The sequence below is a fragment of the Orbicella faveolata genome, unplaced genomic scaffold, assembly GCF_042242905.1.
Source record: "Orbicella faveolata isolate gen_17 unplaced genomic scaffold, um_ofav_v1 contig_24, whole genome shotgun sequence".
Lineage (NCBI taxonomy): Eukaryota > Metazoa > Cnidaria > Anthozoa > Scleractinia > Merulinidae > Orbicella > Orbicella faveolata.
The window spans coordinates 26490714-26511755 of NW_028301552.1; the positions used below are offsets into that span (position 1 = coordinate 26490714).

The 21042-nt window shown below is 37.4% G+C and overlaps 3 protein-coding genes and 1 long non-coding RNA gene across 5 annotated transcripts; 1 reads left to right on the forward strand and 3 right to left on the reverse strand.

The window, feature by feature from the left end:
* The first annotated feature begins 94 nt into the window (after nt 1-94).
* Nucleotides 95-7078, forward strand: LOC149111092 (uncharacterized). 2 transcript variants are annotated; one of them, XM_089291492.1, is made up of 3 exons: nt 95-4031; nt 4674-5211; nt 6084-7078. In XM_089291492.1, the coding sequence occupies exons 1-3, from the start codon at nt 4006-4008 to the stop codon at nt 6234-6236; spliced, it is 717 nt and encodes a 238-aa protein (XP_089147618.1). In that variant the 5' UTR covers nt 95-4005; the 3' UTR covers nt 6237-7078. The 2 variants fall into 2 exon arrangements, with proteins under 2 accessions (XP_089147618.1, XP_089147619.1); XM_089291493.1 differs by having other exon boundaries at nt 6087-7078.
* LOC149111093 (G2/M phase-specific E3 ubiquitin-protein ligase-like) lies at nt 6512-10299 on the reverse strand. Its single transcript, XM_089291490.1, has 5 exons — nt 10220-10299; nt 9082-9689; nt 8171-8354; nt 7558-7761; nt 6512-7200 (listed from the first exon to the last, which is right to left on the reverse strand). The coding sequence occupies exons 1-5, from the start codon at nt 10227-10229 to the stop codon at nt 6968-6970; spliced, it is 1239 nt and encodes a 412-aa protein (XP_089147616.1). The 5' UTR covers nt 10230-10299; the 3' UTR covers nt 6512-6967.
* A 643-nt stretch (nt 10300-10942) lies between these two features.
* LOC149111094 (uncharacterized) lies at nt 10943-11972 on the reverse strand. The gene is made up of 3 exons (XR_016207833.1): nt 11850-11972; nt 11595-11638; nt 10943-11182 (listed from the first exon to the last, which is right to left on the reverse strand). It is a non-coding gene; the product is annotated as an uncharacterized LOC149111094 (long non-coding RNA).
* A 3-nt stretch (nt 11973-11975) lies between these two features.
* On the reverse strand, nt 11976-18392 carry LOC149111095 (uncharacterized). The gene is made up of 2 exons (XM_089291491.1): nt 13652-18392; nt 11976-12785 (listed from the first exon to the last, which is right to left on the reverse strand). Exons 1-2 carry the CDS (start codon nt 13969-13971, stop codon nt 12263-12265), a joined length of 843 nt encoding a protein of 280 aa, XP_089147617.1. The 5' UTR covers nt 13972-18392; the 3' UTR covers nt 11976-12262.
* Between the last annotated feature and the right edge of the window lie 2650 nt (nt 18393-21042).

Below are 21042 nucleotides of genomic sequence, written 5' to 3' on the forward strand. Positions count from 1 at the left end.
TCCGTGAACTTAGCTAATTTTCGGCAATCTCCAAGTTTGGCTGCCATTATGAGGGACTTGTCAACATGAGGCGTAGCAGATATAAATCAAGCAGGTAGGTCTAAAACTGTTAGAAATACATATGAAAGCAATTCAAATGAACTTTACTTTCAATTCAAGCGGCAAAATTTGAAATTGTTAAACTTACCATTCCTACACCCCCATGTGACCATTTCTTCCAGCAACAATTCAAACACTACAACTAGTGTTTGAATTCCCCTCGTTGATTGCACCATAAAAAATAACCTGTGCCACCCAAGCTTCGATTCGAATGTGAAGTACAAATAACATAACTGCTTCATCTTAGAGGCAATATCACCTGGTATTTTGATTTTCTGATCGACGAGAACAGTGATCAGGAAGCGATGTTTACCTCATAAACGTGACCACTGACCAGCCAGTGAGTGAAAACAGCACAGCTCAGTGGCGAGGGGAGGGGTGTGGGTTGGGTGCGGGCAGATTATCAGAAGATTTTTGGGAATATTCGAACATATGCATTAAAGTATCATAATAAGCATAAGGACTCTCAGTCTTAATGCAAAGGCATGCATGCTTTGTCTTGCAGACAACTTTATGTTATGCTTAGTATTCTTTTTTCCTTTCAAATACATTTTGTTCCACAAAGGACTGGCATCAATCCATAGATTTATAACCAGATCTTACCATGTAAACAAATGTGTTTAGATAATCGAGATAACCATTAAACCTCTTGTATCGCATCGGTAGTAACATGTCTTGTCTTTGCCCAACCGTGAGAGCGTGGAGCAGCAAAGATGCGAGACATGAGTCTCGTGTCTCGCAGCTTCTCTATGCTCACAGGATACGTGTGAACTCACTATCTTTAAGAAAAATAAGAGACTGCTCACAGTCTATATTCCGTTCAACCATTTCATAAGAGTGAAAAAGTCAATTGAGTGAAAAAGTCACAAACCCATTCTTTACCTCGCGAGTGTGATCACTGACCACTCACAAAGTACAGTAGGCTTCTCTGGGGCATGGAAATTGAAATCGTATCAAGTATACAAAGTTATAGTGAGTTCCTTTAGATCTCCCAAACTTGTATCATGTTGGAAACAGTTATAGTTACAGGAAGAAGCTGTTTGTTAGTGAGATGTTTATTGTCTTAGGACTGCTTTTTGAATAGCAAAGATGGAAAAAAACTGTGGTTCATTGCGTGGCTTAAGTGGTTTGGTACGGCTTTCTGAATGTAATGATGAAGTAAAACATCATCTGATAAGCTGCCACCTGTTTAAAGAGGTCCTGAGTGAAAATGAGCTAATCTTGGCAAGGACTCGCCTATTTCAACTCACTCAGGAGGATAAAAAAAAATGTGGATTTGATATAGGCATCATACATTGGGGAAGTTTTGGAGAAGTGCAAAAGATAACATGTCATTATCCTGGTCATGCTGGTGTCAGGGAGCGTATCCAAGGCTGTTTCCATACTTAAGGAAATCTGTACTTTCTTCGAACTCCCATTTAAATCTAGGGATTCCAAAGCTGTCCTAATGTCAAAAATAAAGGAAATGACTCATGAATGCCAGTGCTCTGTAGAAGGATAATTACAACATCAAGCAGTGATGCAATGGCCCCTGTTGCTGTCAATAATGGAGAGATTGTAAGTTGGTTATGAAAATTACACTTTTTTCTTTTTTTGCTTTGACTTTTTGATGTGGTTTTGTCACAATTTGAACAAACACCTGTCATTCTTACGTAATGTTTTAACAGGAAACCAAACAGCATCATTTTATTTCCAAGTAGGTATATATTCAGTTGTTCTTAGCCACCATTTTGCCAGAACAAAGTATATGTATATATAGGTATTTAGTTTGGTACACAAAAAAACAGTTTACTTGTAAAAACCTTTGTGTTTTTTATATCTTTACATACTTATAAAAAATTGCAGAGGGTAACTGACAAGGAAAAAACTTTCCTTTTAGCCAACAGGGAGTCGTGCAGAGGCATGGGGTGAAAGCAACCAAAAAATTAGGAGTAGGAGGAGGAGCTTATTCAGCCAGCCTTTTGCATGTATTTGTATATTCAATGTAATAAACGCGGTACACCAAAAAATCAGTTTACTTATAAAACTCTTTGTCGTTTCGTATGAAGAAAATGTACAGGAAAATTGCAAATGAAAAGAATAGGGTTTAGTGATAAAAGGCCAGATCGAATCAAGGAATGAGCCGAAACTATGGAGGGGGAATTGTGACAAAAATGCCATTGAATCACATTTCATGCCATTGGAATCATCAATGCTATGTCATTGGATCAAACATCGTTCTATCCGACAATATTTTTCATGTCATTGGATCGTATGTCATTCTATTGGACCATATTTTTCATGCCACTGGATCGAACTTCATGCCATTGGATCGGACTTCATGCCATTGGATCGGACTTCATGTCATTGGATCAAACTTCATGTCATTGGATCGAACTTCATGCCATTGGATCAAACTTCATGTCATTGGATCAAACTTCATGTCATTGGATCGAACTTCATGTCATTGGATCAAACTTCATGTCATTGGATCAAACTTCATGTCAGTGGGTCCAACTTCATGTCATTGGATCAAACTTCATGTCATTGGATCAAACTTCATGTCATTGGATCGGACTTCATGCCATTGGATCGGACTTCATGTTATTGGATCGAACTTCATGTCATTGGATCAAACTTCATGTCATTGGATCGAACTTCATGTCATTGGATCAAACTCCATGTCATTGGATCAAACTTCATGTCATTGGATCGGACTTCATGCCATTGGATTGGACTTCATGCCATTGGATCGGACTTTATGTTATTGGATCATGCATCATTCTAATGGACACTGTGGGTGCTGTCCTTTATGTCACTTAATCGGAATTTATGTAATTGGATTGGAATTCGTGTCATTGGATCATACATCATTCTATCAGACCATAATACCTCCTGTGCCACAATATCTTTGTTTCATTTGATCTTACATTATTTAAGTGCCCAAATCCTCATGTCGGCAAGTGCATTATAATATGGTACATTATAAATATCATACAAGAAGTACCTACCTAAAAATTGTCTCCAGGGTGCTTTTCAGGCATAATTTTTAAAAATAGCGGCCACTGAAGAGGGTCAGCATCAAATGGTACAACAACTGATAGTAAACAACGTAAAAACCGTTCTTGTCGATGTTATAAATCGGCTCAATTCGAATACAGGTCTTGATTATAGCTTATATAAGGTTGAATGGCTATGTTCACTGATTTTGAGACTGGGTGGAATGTTTGAAGAAGAATTGTTCCCAAACTTGCTTCAAGCTCGCCACCTAATATTACAGATGGTGAATGAGGATTCCTTCGATGACTACAGTACCATGAGAGCAGTGATAGCAACTGGAAGTAAAGGAAGGCCGAAACTCAACATCAGCTGAAACCAGCTAGAGTATTATCTTGAGAAAGGTTTTAAGGGCGTTGACATAGCCAAGATGCTTAGAGTCAGTGATAAAACAGTGAACAGAAGACTCCATGAATTTGGAATCTCGGTTCGTGCAAGTTATTCAAGTATGAGTGAAGCAGAATTAGATGCTGTCATCCAGGATATACTTCATAGTTTCCCAAATTGTGGGTACAAGTCCATGCGTGGCCATCTCCTGTCCAAGGGCCACAAAATTCAAGAAGAAAGAATCAGAGAAGCAATGAGAAGAGTTGACCCTGAAGGCAATATATCAATGTCAAGACAGTAAGAGAAGACGTGGGAGGTGGGTCATTAATACAGAAGAACCCCAATTAAGCAGCCACCCTCCGGGAAAGGACAAGTGGCTTTAAAATGTTGCATGTATTTTCAATCAAGTTGTTAACAATTAGGTTTCACACCTTTTCCTTTGGGTTGCTTGTCATCATGTTGTAGGTACTGCTGTCAGAGGTCTCCAGATTTGTGTGACACAGAAGATCTTACAATGTAAGGGCCCCTTTAGCCCTTTGGCACATGGATGGTCACCATAAACTGGTGAGGTATGTGTATTTGCCATGAAAACAGCTCATGTTTCTTTCAAGGGTGAATTAATGAATTAATGAATTCGTTTCCAGAAATTTGATTATATTCATTGCTTTAATATTCCATTCTTGAAGTGAATATTTCAACATTGAATGGCGACTTGATTGTTGATTGGATTGTTGTCTGGCTTCACGCAATAAGCATGTGGGAATTTGGCCAAAATTTGCATAATTTTGACTGCAACTGGTAAACTGTCATATGTCACACTGTTTTCTCATCATTTTGTTTGTCACTTGCTTTTCTTAACCCTCTCATGATAGAAAAAGAGAGAGGTAGAGATTTTAGTGCACTCAAAAGGCTCAAAATGCTGCTGGCAGAAGAGAAAGTGGGAAAAATGTTGTTACCCAGTTGTTGTTTTTATGGAAATTAGGGATATTTTGTTGCACTAAGTCAGGCATCATGAAATCAACATTTTTGTTTTGAATCAAGTTGCCATTTCAACATTGAAATATTCCTTTCAAAAATAGAATATTGAAGCAAAGAATGAAGTCAAATTTCCGTAAATGAATTCATTAATTCACCATTGATAGGAACACTTGAGGTGTTTTGTTTATTTGCTATTTTCTCCTTTTGTACATCATGTCCATGTTGCTTTTTAGGTGGAAATTTGTCATACATGGGCGTATTGATGGATTTTCTAGAAAGATCATGTTTCTTCGATGCAATGGAAACAATCAGGCTGACACTGTCCTTGACTTGTTCTTGGAAGCAGTCAATGTCCATGGTCTGCCATCACGAGTAAGATCAGATCACGGAGTGGAAAATGTGAATGTTGCTTGCTACATGCTTACTCATCCAGCAAGAGGACCAGGAAGGGGCAGTATAATCACTGGGCCAAGTGTACACAATCAACGGATAGAACAATTGTGGAGAGACTTGTTTGCAAGCTGTATCTACATTTATTATTCAGTATTCTACTTTCTTGAGGAATCTGGGCATTTAGAGTTGTCCAACAACATCCACATGTTCTGTTTGCATTACACATTTCTACCAAGAATAAAGCAGCACCTCCATGATTTTGCGAGTTCCTGGAATGATCACCCAATCAGAATTGCAAGAAACAAAACACCAAACCAGCTTTGGATAATTGGTTTAATTGACAATGCAAGAATCATGGAAGTTTCTATGGAGCAACAGGTGGGAGAGCTTTCTTATCTTATTTCCCTCAACATTTGTAGGCCAATGACAATCTCTTTGAAATGGCTTAAGGATGTTCAGCGTTAAAATATTATATACCTCCCCGTCTTCGGAATTCTATACAGGAATTCTAGTACACAGCTTCGTTGATGAATAACTTTTGTATGTATAAATTTACTAGCATTCTTCGTGAATGCTGTTCACTGATTGGCTTTGCTACTATCTATTCTTGATTGTAAGTAGCAGTTATCGAGAAAATGGCACCTGCTTCTTCCCGTATGCAAAATGTTTTTAGTGACTGTAAAGATTTGGATAGTCTTGTTGTTAGTTTTGAGCCTCTAGTTGCTTTATACCAAAACAATAAGATTATTCACTTGATTATTAGATCCTTTTATAGTGGACTTGGGCTTTGCCCTCATCAACTATCACACAATAGAAATCTCATGCTCATAATCTAATTGTTAAGTAGAATTTATAAAGATTATCAAAGAAAACAAATTGAGATTGCTTTACAAGTCTCTTAAAAATTCAGTGCCATCAAAGTGAAAGCTACCCAATTTCTAATCCATTGTGGCCAACAATAATTACTTTAATATTATTTAGTGGAAGATTTTCTCTTTGGGATGTTTTTGTGTATCTAGACAACAGACAGGTTTATTATAATAATTTCATCGGTTATTGTGGCATATTTTTGTGCTAATGGAGAATTCAGCAGGCTAAAATATATTTTATCTCACTGCTGTGGACCAATCAGAAACAAGAAAGTAACAAAGCTAGCCAATCAGAGCTGCAAATGAGGGCAATCTATGAAGACTGTCACCCATCTGTAATTTCCTGTTCTTTTCATTCATTTTGTATAAATCTTGCCTTAGCAGAATTGGGATGACTATGGCATAGACTGTGATGGGCCCCTCCCAGAGAGTTGTCAGGATGAGGAGGCTGTGATCATCCCGAATATTCCGAACCCACTAACAGACAGTGATTATCATGACCTGATCCATGCCATAAATGCAATAACAGCATGACAATAGTTATGGGATTGATGTGTACTTGAGTGCTTGCAACTTTGTTGCGGAGAGACTCTCATTGCAGTGAACAGTCAATCTCTGGCGATGACTGGCAGGAGGTGTTAGGAGTCTAAATTTGTGATTCAGAAGTTTAGTAGGAGAACAAATTCGAGAGAAAATAACCCTCTAAAACCAAATCCTGGGAATATTGTGTTCTGGCATGCTAGTTCCAGCACTAAATCAGAGTAATGATAACTGTGTTTACTGTTATCTCAGAGCTAATCAAGATACAGTTTAGCAAATACTTGTTTCTCTTTTATTGATGACAAATCAACTCATTATCAACTCATTGCACTAGGCACCTACTGGTATCTGTGTGTTTCTAACAAAGAAGTAATGTTGTGTTAATCCTATGTTATCTGGTATAAATGACCTACTGGGTACTTCCCACTAATGTAACTACATGTATGTATCCCATGTCATTTTAATCACATGATTCATATTTGAATGCCAATGTGGCTTTTTACATAAAAAAAGCTCTAATAAAACTGGAACCTAAAAGTTTATAACTTGAAAATCTCTGAACAACAAGAAAACAACTAAAATTTACCATTTCAACTGAAATGCAATAACACAGGCCTTTTACATGCAATTAAAATCATCATATGATATTCTTATATTTCTGAATTTCAACATTGCAAAAACAAACACAACAGTGAAAATTGTACACCTGTATGATAAAGACACATTCATGCAAATGAAAATCCTTTTGACCCATATCGGATTGCAGTGTCCATGCAATTCATGAACTCCTGATATGTATTATGGCCAATGGGAAGCAATAAAGACATGAAACAACACTCTGATGTTGGTAACTTGCTGCTCTCATTTGTATTAAACTTAACCACCAAGATCTCTTTTCGTGGAGGTAGGAAATCCCATCCAGTCCAGAAGCAGCACAAGTCATTCAGCCGCATCTCACCTGCAAGTTTAAGGGAAACATTCATGACCAAATTATTTTTTAGTGTAATGATTATTGTTAGTGGGCACTGGTTGTGTTCTATTGCAGTTTTATGAATGTGTTTGGTTCCCTCATAATTGACATTGAAGTCTATTATTGTTAAATTTTACAGTTATGTTGCAGACCATTAATGGACACAGACCTTGATGAACAACACTTCCCTTAACCCTGCACCAGAATGTCTAAGACCAACATGTTATTGCTGTCATCACTCTAACACCTATTATCTTTTTTGAAGAAGGTGAAACCAAATGAAAAAAAAAACTTCCAATGTGAAGTTATTTTTTTAATGTACTCACTTTGATATCAGATAAATACCTTCCTTTCTTTGGGCAATTTCCTGCACATATTGCTCAAACATAATTCTTGCCTGGACTTCTTTCTCTCCACTTTCATTGTCATAGGTAACTTTAGCCAGGAATTCTGTAGCACATATGTGCTTTGCAGCATGAGGCAGAAAAACAATCTCTACCAGTGATGGCTGCTGGGTTAGGAAGCTTTGCAATGTCACCTCATTCATTCCTGTTACAATTTGAATAATAATAATAATAATGATAATGATGATAATAATAATAATTAATAATATTACTAAATAATAATAATAATTTTAATTTTAATAATAATAAAAGAGTTAAATGTAGGAATCATTACATTTAAACACATGCAGACTGCTACTACTGGTATTCCACTTTCCAGGATTGAAAAACCTTCAAAAACCAGCACATCAAAGGTGTACTATACATGTAATCTTTCAACAAATTTTAGCCCTGTTTCTTGGCATCTTCAGGACAATGTTCATTCAATCACAAGCTACAAAAGCATGACAACTCAGTGTCTTATCTGGGCTACATTCTGAAAGTACATGTGTAAAACATTCAATATGCTAATAAATACACCGCAGATAAAATAATCTTGTCATTACCGGTATTACCTTTAGACATGTCATCCAGCTCACGTTTTCTCTTATCAATTACAAAGTACCAAAGCAGTCCTTGAATTAGGACATCTCTACCACTGCAGAGAAGTTCAGGTTCCAAACCAGCCTCCATCATGTAGGTAGCTAGGTTTGCTCTTAGTTCATCTGAAATCTTTTCATCAGCATTCCACTGTTGTAACTGTTGTATCCAAACAAAGATCTGTTACATCCAAGCTTTAATTTAAAGTCAAAATATGTGTTTAAAATAAATTTGTCTTTTTGCATGCACTTAAAAAACTTGACCATCCCAACTGTGCTTTGAAGTGTAAAATCTGTCATTACTTAATTCCTCATTGACATAATCCTCTAGCAATGTGTTAAAAAAATAAAAGGAACAAAACCTCAATATTATTTGTCAGTCCTTATACATGTACTCTGATATGGTGGCATGTCATATCATCCTCTTGGATACCCTAGATTATGGTCCCAAAGACTTGGGTTCTTGTATGCTGTCTTCAGCAAGATGTCCATGATCATATTCAGAGCAAGAAAACATGGAAATTGAGGTGTTATCCATTGATGAATAGGGAAGAAAACTATATGGGTAGCTTAAAAGATAGATGACTTTAGTGTACATGTAACCTGCACTAGCTTTCACTGTATTAAGCTTTAGAAAAAATAATTAGCAACTATTCCATGAGTACAAATGCTTGTTTTATTAAAAACACCCAAGGAATTGCGATATTTGAGCTCCCTGCCTGTTCTTCGCTGACACTTATACCTAAGGTACCATATTTGTGTTTCATGGTATATTAGCCCATTTCTCACAATGGCTAAGCCAATTAAAACTCTGGAATTGCATTAACCAATAATCCAGTTTTAAATATAATTATTATAAAAGAAAATTATTACAAACCCTAACAAACCTCTTGTACGGTCTCCCGCAGGATAAGATCAGGAAGATCCTCCAGTACTATTGGGGGAGGATTCTTTGCTAGGTCATCATGAGACCAGTAGTGCTTTGCCATGGGAGAGAGTCCATAAACACCAGGCCCTCCATGTAATATGGAGTGACCAATCATCTTGCCAATGGCGGTATATGCTCCCATCTGCTGCCCAATCTGGTTGTGTATGGAAAGTAAATGGTCAAGCTCTCCTTCAAAGAACAAAATGGGTCTCCCTTCACCATGAATTCCTTCTTGTAGAATCTTCATGGCACAGACAAAAAACTCCCTAACTGGCCCCGCACGAACTCCTTCTTCACCTTCAAACCGCACCCTGGGTGGTACTCTCAAGTTCTTTCGGGGGTCTTTATACAAACCCAAAATATCATTTTTGAGCTCTTCATGTCCTTCCATTCTGCTGACAAAGAAACGCTCTCTTGGTTTATCCCTTTGCTTGTTGCTTCTCTGAAAATCTTCTAAGGCATCCATGGGACTTAAAGTCTGGGTATAAGTTCTCATCTTTTCTGGTGTTGTTTTTGACGTGAATGCTGGAGTCAAAAGATCAACGTCGCTGTCGTGGTTCTCATAACCTAAAAAATTGTAATACAGCAAGAGAGGTAAAAATTACTATAAAGAAAACAGTCATCACAACAATGAGTAATCATGTCTAAGCTGGCTGCCTACTGTGAATTTTGACTTCAAAAAATTAGGTATTTTGGTCCAAATGGCCCTTTATAGAAGGGGTTGCTAACCAAATTTGCTTGCTCAGGTGGGTTCAGCTGTATGTAAATAAGTTTTCCTGTAGCTGGATAAATCTCAATACTCACTATTAGGGATTATTTTCTGTTCCTTTTTTCTTAATTTTCTTAAAGAAATTTTGTAAAGACCGAGCCGGAAGTTATGTTACACATAAGAGTGAACCGGAAGTTATGTTACACGTGCGGGGCGATTGACAGTTCAAAAGTAAAAGTCCCTGGATTTTGGGGAGAAGCGCTTATGCCATCAGAAAAAAAAATTGTGTGGATGTTTTGCACTTTTACGGGAATTTCAATGGGAAATCTTGACTTTGTTGGAATTAATTTGGAGTGGAAAATTTATGAACCTAAGGAGAAACACTCACCGTTTACCATGTCTGGTATTTCCAGAAATAATCCTAACAACTCCTGTGCAGCAAGGTTGACATCTCCATTGTTATTGAACAATGATTGAGAGATCTGCTGCAAAGTTGCATCTGGACATAACTCCCTACATCGCCAGTTGATAATGCAGAAATGGTGGATGGACACTGAGTCAGACCATATTTACAATCTCTTGTCATTCTAATGATTGGCACAGGAAGAAATTAGTCAACATTAATAAATATTGTCTATAATAGCTGCAAGATACTTTCCCATCATTTTCCAGCCCTTTATACCTAGATGGGTCAGTACTACCACTCTTTATTGGTTGCTGATACAATAATAGTATGAAACAAATACCCAATCAAGGATAACCAACTTGTGATCATTTTCAGATAAGAGGTCACCATAACAACAGCTGAGTTATGATAGGTTATTGAGTTATTATCAGCATGCCATGTTACAACTTTTTAGCAAGGTATCAAAAATTCTTTCAGATTGAGGACATTCCCAGAGCTTTCAATAATTTCATTTACTTTTCAGCCACAGACCTTTTTACCTTTTTTTACATAATAAAAATTATATGGCAGCTTTTGATAAATGGTTCATGAGCCCATGTTAACTATAATATTAATTTCTTTCAATCACACCTTTCCTCCTCAGATTGTTCTCTGCATCTATCTACTGCTGGACCTTCAGATACTACTGGTGCCTAATAAAATAATGCAAATAATAACAATGACAAAAACCATAACAATTATGACAATAAGTAAACTGATTCAAACAGTTGATTAATAACTATAGTATCAGTACTGAAACAAATACACCAACCAAAATAAATAAAAAAAATAACAATTTTTTTATACACTGAAACCTGTGATCAGTGATTGAGTCATTGCTTAAGTAAATCCCTGAGTGTATTTAGAATCACCTTTCTCAAAGCAGGGAGTGCTGATGTTCCATCTCTGGAAGAAAAGTATATGTCATGAATGTTACACTTTGAAATCTAGCATACACTGCAGGTGCTATGTAACTATGCTGTAAGACGCAAGTACAGCTGGCTACTTTTTGACTATTTGAGGATAATCACTTAAGCTGGAAGAATTAACTTTCTGCATCAGAGCATCAACATAGTTTGGAGAATTCAGTTCTCAAATAATGAATTAATTATCAACTAATGCTCCAGTTAAGTTAATGTTTTGTGCCAAATTCAGTTTACCAAATCAGCCATAAAAAAAAAAGTACTGAAATAATATATGTTGCAAAAATAAAGAAGTATATTAAATATTGTTCTAATATTGGGATTGAAGCTGAAGATTAATACATAATTTATATCAAGTCAAAAGGATGCACATTGACTTTTTCTCTGTACTTTACCTTGATAAAGCCAGTGGGGTCATTTTGGATTCACATACATCAACCTAAAATGTACAAGTGAAGTCATTAAAAAGTACCTCATTTAGCACACAAACTCGGATGTGTGATCAAGTTCCATTGTCAATGGCACTTACTACAGTATTCACATTGTAATACTCAAAATCAACACTAACATTTAGTTCATCAACAATCTATGTAAGGTGTACATGACTAATTCAACTGTTTTTAATTGTCATTGATACAATGGGATCATACCTTTTCATCAATCACATCTCTGAAAAACAAAACAACAAAAAATACTGAGAACCCAGTCCCATGTTTGTTTTTTAAGTTAATGTATTTTACATAGGTGTCCCCCTTTACAGACATTCTGATCACTGAAGCTGAAAAAATATGTCACATTTTTTGAATACTGAATGATTAATATCATCAGGCAACCTTTTGGCTTCACATAATTTATTGTGTGATCCAAAAGTTTCTTTATACTCTTTAACCACCAAATGACTTCCATTCTAACCCCTATGGATAGATTCATTTACCTTGAGGATCCGCCTCCTCAGACCTGTTGGTGTTCTCTCACCTGGGCCATAGCAATCATCAAATTACAGTTCAAACACTTAACCTTTGGAGAAAGCGCAGCCTAAAAAAAGATATATACCACTGATAATTTAACACCACGTAACACTTAAAATATTTTCCCCATCATTCATAAATGTTACCTCAGGCACATCTGGCTCCTCATCTAGGTCAGCTTGGAGAGGACGAATATAGGCAACAGCCTGCCCTAACCTGTCCTTAAGATGTGGGGCTGTGTAGCCAAAGGCCCCTGGACATACCAAACGTAGCTGCCTCTGACCACCACCTCCTCCTTCTGCACGGAGGACTTCAAACCCACCTCCACTTTTCAGTTTTGGAAAGCGCTCCTCTAATGCCCAGGCCAACTCCTCATGACTTGCATTTTTCTTAATCGACAAGTGGGCTTTGCCCAAACCCGCATCTAACAGCTTACTTAGCCTCTCCCTTGGTAGAGTGATATTTTCTTCTTGCAGGCCAAGCAAACAGAAATCATGCGTCCAAGTCTCCTTGGACACAAACATTTTCTTGGCTGGGATATACCCAGCCATCTTTTGTTTTTTAGGGAGTGGCTGACCTCTGCTTGTACGGGATGAACACAATCCTGGAAATCTTCTCCTGAAAATCAATAAAACTTTTGGTTTCCAAAGCAGAGTATAATGCTTGTTAGTATATACCACACAAGTGAATAGTGCTTTCCGCACAGGCTGATTGGTTAACTCGGAGTGATTAGCAAAGCACTATCTGAGCAGCCCAAGGGAAACAAAATGGCTTTGCCCGTCACTTTGTGTACCGAAAGTAATGTTTTGGTTCACTAGTTATTCAACTTGTGTGGTATATACTAAAACAATTAGTCACCTCAGTGTCGGTGAAAGTGGTGAATATTTACCGAGCCGCAAAGTGGAGAGGTAAATATCCACCACTATTCACCTCCACTTCGGTGAATACTTGTTTATTATAATACAATAAACAGGATATTTCTTTCAACCATGCTGAAGAAAATAACAGATAATGTAAATTTAAAAATTGCTCCCTCTTATTGGCACCCCTTGAGAATTTCAATGCTAGAAAGGACTGGGTTAGGATATAAATATAAGGGGTATAGAAACAAATATAAGCTTGTGGTACAAAAAGTGTAAATTCCAAAAGTACTTTTTACACCAGTTAATTTTGAGCTTTTGATCACTTAAAACTGCTTAAAATACTGATGCTCAAAACGTCGCTAGCATACAATGCTTGTATCGCTATAATCTGACAACGATAAGGGAAACAGCTGCATACAGACGCTCAGTGATACTTGGGCATTTTTATAAGCTTAACTGTTTCTATCAAAAATACAAACAGGAGAAAAATTATGTTCCATACATGACCGAACTTGAAGCTAGCACCTCTAGCTCAGATTTAGAAATTATCTGCAATAAAAACACAGCGCCAAAAGCAGCAACTCTTTAGTCAGGCAGTTTCTAGGGGCGCTTTACGATTACCTGAATTCCATAGGGGCTGACATCTTTGGAGCTTCCACATGCGATGGCGGCAGCTGTCGGTCTAGTGCGTCGCTTTCGCAAGGCTCCGCGCCTTGGGGACTGCTTTCCGTTTTCTCCAGGTGACTTACAACTTCTCTCAGGAGGGACTGTGTCTTGAACATCAAGTTTTCTTCTTCTGCCATGTTTTTTTTGCTTCTGCTATAAATTATATGTAAATATATGCCAGCACTACCCAACTTTCCCGCTCTTGTGTGAATCATGGAATGAGTTGAAACCACTTCAAACCAGTTGCACCCTGGGAACTTTGTGCCTGAATGCATTCTGGGAAATATTTCTTATGATGAACCGCTGACCCGATAAAAGTGCTCCAATGAAATGAAATCGATGCAAAAGAATGATAGGATCCAATAACATAAAGTCTGATCCAATAACATGAAGTCAGATCCAATAACATGAAGTCCGATCCAATGGCATGAAGTCCGATCCAATGACATGGAAAATATGGTCCAATAGAATGACATACGATCCAATGACATAAAAAATATTGTCGGATAGAACAATGTTTGATCCAATGACATAGCATCGATGATCCAATGGCATGAAGTGTGATTCAATGGCATTTTTGTCCCAATTCCCCCTCCATACGAAACTAACATAGTTTACTTGACAATTGTATGTCAGGCTTATAAGTGGAAAACGCTAAAAATTGTACATTGCTAGTTTTATTAACACTATACGTAAATGACACTGGTTACTGTTATGGAAAATCATATTTTAGAGTCAGCTTTGTATAAAGCAATGATTTTGCCTGACACCCTCTTGGGAACAGCAAAAAATTATTTAGAACAAACATGCTAAGTATAGTCTTCATTCCGTGCAATGGGGCATAGATAGAAGGTTCTGGAAGGAAAGACACCTTATTTTATACCACTGATGACAAGCAAAAAAGTCATATGGATGCCCCGGTTAAAAATATTTAAATAACTCTATTAATTAATACCAGTTCTAATTTAAAGGAAAACGTTATGAGAATAAAATAAAAGTTGTCTGTACGACGAAGCATGCCTTCACTGTCTAGACTGAGTCCTAAAGCTTTTTTAGCATGTATTCGAATATCTTATGACGATAAGCCTGCCAGCCACCCCACACTGCGCCGTACTGTTTCCATTCAGCGGCTGGTCAGCGGTCACGTTTATGAGGTAAACATGGAGATCACTTCCTTTTTCAGAAAATCAAAATACCAGCATCATATTGCCTCAAAGATGAAGCAGTTATGTTGTTCGTACTTCTCATTCGAGTCGAAGCTTGGGTGGCACAGGTTATTTCTCATGGTGCAATCGACGAGGGGAATTCGAACACCAGTTGTAGTGTTTGAAGAACAAGTTTAAAGAACAATTTCAAATTTTGCCGCTTGAATTGAAAGTAAAGTGCATTTGAATTGCTTTCATATGTATTTCTCACGGTTTTAGATCTACCTGCTCGATTTATATCAAAATCGGCCAGACCGCTCTTACAGAGACACTCTCTTAAGTGCTGCTGAGGATTCAGTACTGAGCTGGTCATTGGCAGAGTTTAATGACTGGCCAGTGCCAGGGGTTGACTGAAATGGTTACGACTTGACAAAGGTTGTACTTCAGTGTGGGTTCCAGCTGCTGTTTCATACATATGATGTGAAGATACAATGATTGGAAATACAGCAGATAAATGTACTGGCATGGTCTGAATAGAATTCACGCATGTGTTTAAGGGCTGCTCTGGTAGGGCAGTTGACCACCTATTGTGGTCATTTGAGATACTGAGGCCTGAGGAACAATTGGAGTTGAAGAATATAGAATTCCACTCGATGGAGAAAGTGAAGCTGCCATGCTGTTAACAGGAGGCGTTAACCTGGATAAATCCGTGGATAAAGTACAGGGGTCATTTGTGGCTACTTTTACTGTGGTCATCTGAACCCTTGGAAAATTTTGATCCGTTAATGGTTGCTTTGGAACTGTCATATCCTCAACTTTCTCTCTTTGTTTCAACAGCTCTCTCACTTGCTCATAAGGCCTGTCCACAACAACTTTCTTACCTCCTAGGTCTTGTTCCTTGGCTAGTTGACTTTTTGAGTCTCTCCTCCACCTTTTTGTGACACTCTTTGTACATTTTCTCCAGGATATCTACAACTTGCTTCAGTTCCTGTTCTCACCTACTGATTTTCTCCTTGAGTTGTTCTGACTGATCCTCAATCACAGATTCTCCAGGTGTTGTTCTGGAACCATTTAAGCTACTGTTGTGACTTGGACTGCCATTTAGGTATCCCCTGACCACTCTTCTGATGTCACTGAAGTCCTCTTCCAAACCTTCCAACTCACTCACTGCGGCGCTAAGTTTTGCTGAGTCGCCACCATCCTTGTAATACGCTTCTAAATTTTTGACTGCATGAACTACATCCTCAAAGACAGCAGAGAGAAGATTCAAACTTTCCATCACCTGCATTTTCAAAGCCATTCCTCCCTCCAAGGTCATCAACAATTTCGTGTTTGTTCTTGTATAAGCACATTTGAAGAAGCTAGTCATAAAAGGGTATAAGTGACGATTTTTGGCTGCTTTTCTTTTTTTGCTCCAAATTAGCTGAATTTTTGCTTGTGGTCTTCAATGTAATAGAAAAACGTGGTTCTGTATTTTTGTCGCTGGTTTTTGCTTTGTTCTCAAGTTAAAACATATGCAAAAAACTTGGCTTTTCCTGGCCATGTCTTTAGGAGTCTATTTGTTCAACAGCAAACAGGCAGACTGTTTATAGTGTATGAAGTCAAAATCAAATCCCACAGCATATAGAGTGGAAATCTGGGAACAGATTGTTTACAGCGGTTGTGACGTGAAGACAACACATGAATTGATCGAGCGTCAAACAAAATACCATCAAACAAAAAAGAGATGTGCCGCATTAGAGCTCTGTCAACTAATATCTTAAGCATTCTTTTAAAGTACCTTGTATGCCTGCCTGGTGGTTGAGAGGCATCATAAAGCCTCGATAAACCTGTAAGTCATCAGCACGTTTTAAAGAATTAAAATGTGTTCTGAAACTTCGAAGGCAGCTGATATACCGTAATCGTGTTATTGGCATTCAAAGTCAGATCGAGCCAGGTAGCAAAGTCCAAGAGCAGTTCTTGCCCAAGAAAAATACCCTCTGGTGAGTTGTGGCCCATTTGCCAAGCATTGCTAGTGTCAAAGTTTGGAAAGCGAGAACTGGTTTTAGACTTATAAAATTTGTCTTGTATTGACCGCCATGTTTTCCCACGCAACAGGTGTAAAGACCCTTCCCGGCATGCATTTCAATTACGTTCTGCGGACGTTTCTCAAACTGGTAACTAGATTTAAACATAATAATGGCCATCAAGTAACGATAGAGTGTAACAGATCTGTGATCCAGTTTGTGTTGATTTTAGTTCAAATCGGCATGATTTGTAGTGTTTTGAGCTTCTGGGATCAGTGGACATGCAGATGTATGGAGACCCATATGTTGCACAGAAGGGTTAATCTGTTAATCTGTCAGCCCTATTTATAGAGCGTTTTCACGTGGAGTCATCAAATTCGTAAATCCAAAACTAAACAGCCACCAAAGTTGTTATCCTCACCAGGCATAAGAAGTACCAGCGCATTTTGAACTTCAAAGTTATGGCGGTGTGTGACATAAAGCTACGATTGTGTTTGTCAAAAACTATGTATTTATCTCATGATTTTTAGCCATTTGAGACGTTGCCCTATTTGGAAAAGTGCTTATTGAAATGTTTTTATTTGTTTTATTTTATCTTTATTTACACCTTTTTGGACCTAAAATCAACATCATTGAGCTTATGCACCGCTTGAAATTGACATTTTGCTGGTTTCTAAGTGAAATCAACATCCTTGCCGTCATGCATTAACGTCAAATCAACATTTTAACCTATTTAGACCCTAAATCAACATCATTGAGCTTATGCACTGCGTGAAATTGACATTTTGCTGGCTTCTAAGTGAAATCAACATCCTTGCTGTCACGCGTTAAAGTCAAATCAACCTTTTTATTTTTTTTGAGCTGAAATTAATATTTTTTTAAGGTAACTGTGGGCGCCAGAATTTGTGACATTTGTTCGTGCTTCTTGCTTCGCGTTTGGTGTTAAGTTTTGCGTAGTTTCTTTTGTGCGCTTTTGTATATGTTATGTTCATTTGCATACTCTATAAGTTCAGTTCGCGTGTAATTTATTTCAGTTAGTAGCGTCATTGGGTTCTGTGAGCGTCTCTGGTTTTCAGTTCATCTTTGGTTCATCACATTCGTCTTGTAGGTTTCTTCGTTTATTTCGCTTTGCTGCTTTTCTGCATTCTTCATGTTCGGTCGTTGTTAGTTATTTTATGTTCATTCCCGTGTTTGTAATTTTGTTATTTTCAGTTACCGTGTTTCGATCATTGGGTGGAATAAATTTCTATGTTAATGGAAGATCCGAAACCAGTTAAAAGCGTGGGCGACTTTAGTAACACATTACGAGAAAAATCAACATTTTGCTGTATTTTTAGTGAAATGAACATCTTTGCGGTCGCACACTGACGTGACAACAAATATAAGTTTTTTGTATACATAATGTCTCAGAAACAATGCAAACCTCAGCAAAAACACATACAAAACATTGTTTAACACACCTAAAAAATAACGCATGCGAAATTTGATGCTTTTTTGACAAAGTTCACTTTTGAGCAAAATACCTAATGCCCATTTCCACTGAGCCCTTCCCATAAATGAGACCAGGCTTTGTTATAATAAACCAAGCCGATCCTTTGTTATGAATCCTTTGTTATAATAAACTGAGGTGAGACTTTGACTAATAACAAAGGCTCGCTTTGGTTTAATATAACAGAGGATTGGCTAGGTTTATCATAACAAAGGCCTTGGCTTCGTTTATCTGAAGGGCTCAGCTGAAAAAGGGCGTTAGGTATTTTTCTCAAAAGTGAACTTTGTCAAAAACGCTCAAAATTTCGCATACAGTTTTGTTTAGGTGTGTTTAGCAATGTCCCATAGTTTTTCCGCTAAACATTGCTTCGTTTTTGGGATATTGCGTATGCAAAAAACCACTCGGTTTTCCTAGCAGTGTCTTTATAAAGCGAAGCAAAAACCAGCTGCAAAACTGCAGGAACATGTTTTTCTATTCCATTGAAGACCACATGCAAAAATTCAGCTAATTTGGAGCAAAAAAAAGAAAAGCAACCAAAATCGTCACTCACCCCCTTTTACGACTAACTTCTTCATTTGTACTTTCCCTTGTCTCTCTTTAGTCGTTCGGCCATTTCAGTTTTCATTCCAAAATTCGTAGCAAAATCCAGGTAAAACAGGTCAACTCTTCTTGAAAGAACCTTGCTCTGCTACCAGATGTTCACCTGGATTGCTACTCGAAGTATTTGGTCCTTTAATTCAAAACAGTTGTTCAAGCCATGGCAAAAGGTCTAAACAAACACGGCAGATCAAGACAAGAAAAACCTTGTGATCACTACAATGAACTGCGCATGTGCACACTGCAATTACATCATAATACTTCAGAAAAGCAATTACATAATAAAATCTCCGGAACATGTACACTGGATTTGTACCATCATACCTATTACCAGATTCTTGACCTGTTAGCCTGGATTCTTTTCTTGAGCCACTTGTAAGAGACTTTGAAGATGGATTCATTGAAGGTTCTTGATATTTATATTTACCATTGTTTTAGTAGGATGATAAGTAGCAGGATTTGGCTCTGTACAGTTTGTACATTTTTATTAATAAAAATTGGGGTTTGTGGCTAGGTCAAGATAAGTTACATCATTGATCTGAAAGATCTTCAGTGAAATTTACCGATAGTCAATGTTGTTCTTTAGTCAATATTATTCTCAATTAAATTGATATGATAACTTGTGTCAATTTGACTTCTTATTTTATTATGCTTAGAGTATATTAAAATGTTAACTTTTCAAACTAGATGCCTTGCTGCAGTCGTTTATATACTGGGAAGTACTAGCTATATTGTAACTCAGCTAAATGTTCTGCATTTGAAGTCGGACAAAATTCAATCGAATTGATGTGCTCGAGCTATTCTGCCTTTGATTGCATTTCTTGGAATCGATTCAGTCAATTAATAGCTTATTACTTGTTTGCAGGCCTTCAGGACGTGAAATGAGTCAAGGTCTTTATATCAGCCTATAAACGTTTCAGTCTATTTTCCTTTGCCTTTGTCATTGTTGTTTTTTTGCATTTCTCAAGCAAGCAAGACATATTGTGTTTCAGAGTTATGGCAGTACGTGACATAGAGCTATGAATGCGTTTTTCAAAAAACATATACTTATCTCGTGATTTTTAGCCCATTCAGGAGTTCAAGCATTAGGGAAAGCACTTATGTAAATGTTTGTTTCTTCACTACAGATAATCAATCGCCTTAAGTTCAGCGAGTACCTCAGCATAGATCTGTCCATTTTCTGAGTTTTAACATTAGTGAATATGTTTTTTCTTGTAATAACCACTGCTTATTATGATATCTATAGTATCATCTAACAGGGACTGAGACCATTTCGCTTTTCTTCCAGCTTTCTTTGCCTTTTTGTCAGCTTTCTCAGAAACAGAGTCCTCCCCATCTCAATCCTCATCCCCATTTTCATCTTCACCATCACTCTCATAGGACATCTCTTCTGGCTCCTGATGAGCAGCACTATGTGATCAAGAAGCCAAAATTATTATTAAACCATTAGCAATAGTAACTGTCATTTTTGGCCTTATCAAACAGATAGGTCTTTCTCTGAACGATATAACAAACCTATGGTACATCATTGCTTCTGATTTATAAATTCATATCCACAAGCAGTTTGTTTAGTGAGTGCCAATCTCTAAAACATAACACTACATTCAAGATTTCAACAAAATAAAAACAGAGGTATCAAGAAATCACTAAAGACCATACAATCAGCAATAATCAATACATAATGATTAATCAACAACGATTAGTCATGATTTCAGTGATAAACAATCTTCTACATAGGTCTTCATAGACAACATTATTAACAAGAAATAGTGTTCGTCATTGATCAATTATTAGTTACACAGATATATGACAGGCTTCGTATCAATAGAATCACAGGGTAATGTGAGGGGTATATTAAGAGCCCACCCCTACCCCCCCCTTTTTCACCGCTGAACTCGAGCGCTAACAATTGCTTCGAATATCCTCCATTTTGCTTTTCAGTTTAGCCCTTCACTTTTCCAAAGTAATAAGTTGACTTGCATCGTACAAACATCAATTGAAACAAATCAATTCAACAGGGCAGCATAAACAGTCAAAAACACTACCCACCAGCCCATGGCCTCACGTTTGTCTTTTTCATTGTTGTCTATTTTCTCTCCTTGTCCGCTG

What these genes read in the sequence shown, in the direction of transcription:
- LOC149111093 (XM_089291490.1), bottom strand. An exon ending in GCTGGATGACATGTCTAAAG is followed by an intron (nt 7,762 to 8,170) that starts GTAATACCGGTA and finishes AAATTGTAACAG; the next exon opens with GAATGAATGAGGTGACATTG. An exon ending in AATTGCCCAAAGAAAGGAAG is followed by an intron (nt 7,201 to 7,557) that starts GTATTTATCTGA and finishes TTAAACTTGCAG; the next exon opens with GTGAGATGCGGCTGAATGAC.
- LOC149111095 (XM_089291491.1), bottom strand. Translation starts at nt 13,971, where the DNA reads ATGCATTCAGGCACAAAGTTCCCAGGGTGCAACTGGTTTGAAGTGGTT. An exon ending in TCAGCCCCTATGGAATTCAG is followed by an intron (nt 12,786 to 13,651) that starts GTAATCGTAAAG and finishes ATTGATTTTCAG; the next exon opens with GAGAAGATTTCCAGGATTGT.
- LOC149111092 (XM_089291492.1), top strand. Translation starts at nt 4,006, where the DNA reads ATGGATGGTCACCATAAACTGGTGAG. An exon ending in GGTCACCATAAACTGGTGAG is followed by an intron (nt 4,032 to 4,673) that starts GTATGTGTATTT and finishes GTTGCTTTTTAG; the next exon opens with GTGGAAATTTGTCATACATG. An exon ending in AAGTTTCTATGGAGCAACAG is followed by an intron (nt 5,212 to 6,083) that starts GTGGGAGAGCTT and finishes ATCTTGCCTTAG; the next exon opens with CAGAATTGGGATGACTATGG.